At 44.2% G+C, this 2,500-nt stretch overlaps 1 protein-coding gene across 1 annotated transcript in view; it reads left to right on the top strand.

Moving 5' to 3' along the window:
- The window catches only part of LOC137646244 (uncharacterized), a 1,458-nt gene extending 155 nt beyond the window's left edge, over window positions 1-1,303 (top strand). Inside the window, exons 1-3 of the mRNA XM_068379365.1 lie at window positions 1-261; window positions 472-750; window positions 1,297-1,303. The exon at window positions 1-261 is cut by the window's left edge and continues 155 nt beyond it. Of these exons, the coding sequence (XP_068235466.1) occupies window positions 1-261; window positions 472-750; window positions 1,297-1,303 (547 nt within the window). The remainder of the gene's footprint in view (window positions 262-471; window positions 751-1,296) is intronic.
- The last annotated feature ends 1,197 nt before the right edge of the window (window positions 1,304-2,500 follow it).

Genomic DNA, 2,500 nt, shown 5'->3' with positions numbered 1-2,500 from the left:
CATCTGCAAGTTCATACCCGAGGTGTGTAAAGCCATCATCGCAGTCTACAACGACAAAGTGCTGCACTGCCCCAAAACTGAAGAGGACTGGAAGGAAGTTGCTGCCAGGTTCACCTCCAGGTGGAATTACCACAACTGTCTGGGGGCTGTGGACGGAAAGCACATCGCCATAAAGAAGCCAAGCAATGCTGGCTCGTACTACTACAACTACAAGGGCTTCCACAGCAATGTGCTGATGGCAGTGGCAGATGCCACCTACAAGTTCCTCTATGTGGATATTGGGGCAGAGGGTGGTGCGTCGGATGGAGGAACATGAAGCAACTGTTCCCTGCATGATGCTGTAGAAGACAACAGAGCTGGAGTGCCTCAACCAGAACCATTCCCTAATGATGACCACCCAGTGCCCTATCACTTCGTAGGGGATGACGCCTTTGCTCTCCGAACCTGGAGGATAAAACCATTCTCCCATAGGTCACAGGTCTTACGAGAACGCATATATAGCTACAGGTTGTCTCGTGCCCGACCTGTCGTGGAGAATGCCTTTGGAATTTTAAGTCAAAGGTTCCGTTGCTTCTACACGACGATGCAGCAAAACCCCGACACCATCAACCTGATCACCATATGTGCCTGTGTCCTGCACAACCTCATCCTCATCAGATACCCACATGCAATTTCAGAAGTGGTATACGAAGATCCGGACACACATGATCTGATCCCTGGTGGATGGAGGACTGAGCAACACCTGCAGGGGCTGGTGCCTCTAACCGGCCATCATACCCAGAGGGATGCAAAGGATCAGCGAGACTACCTTTCACATTACTACATGTCCCCTGCTGGTGCTGTCCATTAGCAAGAAAGAATTGTAGTAGCTCCATGAGCTGCATCCAGAGTTGTTCCATTTTTTGAATAAAAGAAACGTATCTTTTTCTTGTGTATTTTTTGTTGCCCTTTATTTTTTTAAATAAGAAAGCATTTTATTTACATTAAAACAGCAGACATCAAATATGTATAAGTATCACAGTCCAATTATTTACAAATATTTACAAGTGTCTCATCTCATCTCAGTCAAATTCCTTGCTGGTATTTTTTTTCCCTTTATTTTTTTTGTTCATTTTTCTTTCCTTTTTTCGTATCCATTTTCTTTCACTTTATTCTAAGGTTATACAGAAAACATTGTTTTTGAAATAAGAATGGATTTTATTTACATTAAAACAGCAAACATCAGAATTTTTTTGGTTTATTTTTCTTTCCTTTTTATAATTTTTTCGTTTACATTTTCTCTCTCTTTATTTTAAGGTTATAGACAAAAATAAGCGTTTTGAAATAAGAAATCATTTTATTTACATTAAAACAGCAAAAATCAAAATTTTTTTGGGTTTATTTTTCTTTCCTTTTTATTAGTTTTTCGTTTCCTTTTTCTTTCACTTTATTTCAAGGTTGTAGAGAAAAATAAGTGTTTTGAAATAAGAAATAATTTTATTTACATTAAAACAGCAAACATCAAATATGTACAATTATCACAGTCCAATTATTTACAAATATTTACAAGTGTCTCATCTCCTCTCAGTCAGTGTCCTTGCTGGTAGTTTTACCGTTGCGTGGGGATGCCTCCTGGACTGGTGGAGGTGTTGAGTTCCTTGGAGGTGTAGAGAGGTGAGGGTGACATGCCCTCTTCTAGGTTGCTCTCGACAGACCCCTGGGTCAGGACCGGGAAGGTGAGTGGTGTCAGAGGTGTCTTCAATGTGGCTGACAGCGACGACAATGAAGGTGTTGGTGAAGGAGCCTGGACAAGGGTGGGTGACGATAATGAAGTTGATGGTGAAGGAACCTGGACAAGGGTGGCTGACGGTGGAGGTGGCATACCTGGTTGCCACTCTGTGGTACGGGGCCAGGAAGACTGGCCCGAATACTGTGGTGACTGGGGTGGCATCCAGGATGGATGACTGGCTGGACGATGCTGCTGCTGCTCTGGCGGTGCCTGCAAGGTTGCTGGTTAAGGTGGATGCCAGAACGGCTGCTGTTAAGGGGGCTGCCAAGGTTACTGCTGCTGTGAGCCTGGCCAGGTCATCATGATTGGTTGTTGATGTGGCTGCTGGAAGACCTGACGCCGCTGCCTGTAGCGGTATACAAGGTTGAGGCAGTCTATCTGGAATTCATGCCAATAGTCCTCTGGGATGGCATGCATGTGGCCTTCCAGCAGGCACGAAAAATCGTGAACGATCTTGTGCTGGCCGGTGAACGAGGTCCCCAAGAAATCTGCTTTGGACAGGATCTGAAATATACAAACATTGTTACAATTTAGTACAGCATTTCAATGTAACATATTGCACATTCTATGTCAAAAACAATGGATGAAACTGGAATACAATCTACATGTAGACATTGGGATTCTCACATTTTTCACTACAGTACTGATGTCCTTGTGGGACACCCAGGTGTCGCTGGGTTTGGTGTCTGTTGTTCGGCTGGACCGCTTCCCCTTGCCCTTGTCCTTCCAGGT

The sequence above is a fragment of the Palaemon carinicauda genome, chromosome 9, assembly GCF_036898095.1.
Source record: "Palaemon carinicauda isolate YSFRI2023 chromosome 9, ASM3689809v2, whole genome shotgun sequence".
In the NCBI taxonomy this organism is placed as follows: Eukaryota; Metazoa; Arthropoda; class Malacostraca; order Decapoda; family Palaemonidae; genus Palaemon; species Palaemon carinicauda.
This window is presented reverse-complemented; position numbering and strand designations above follow the sequence as displayed.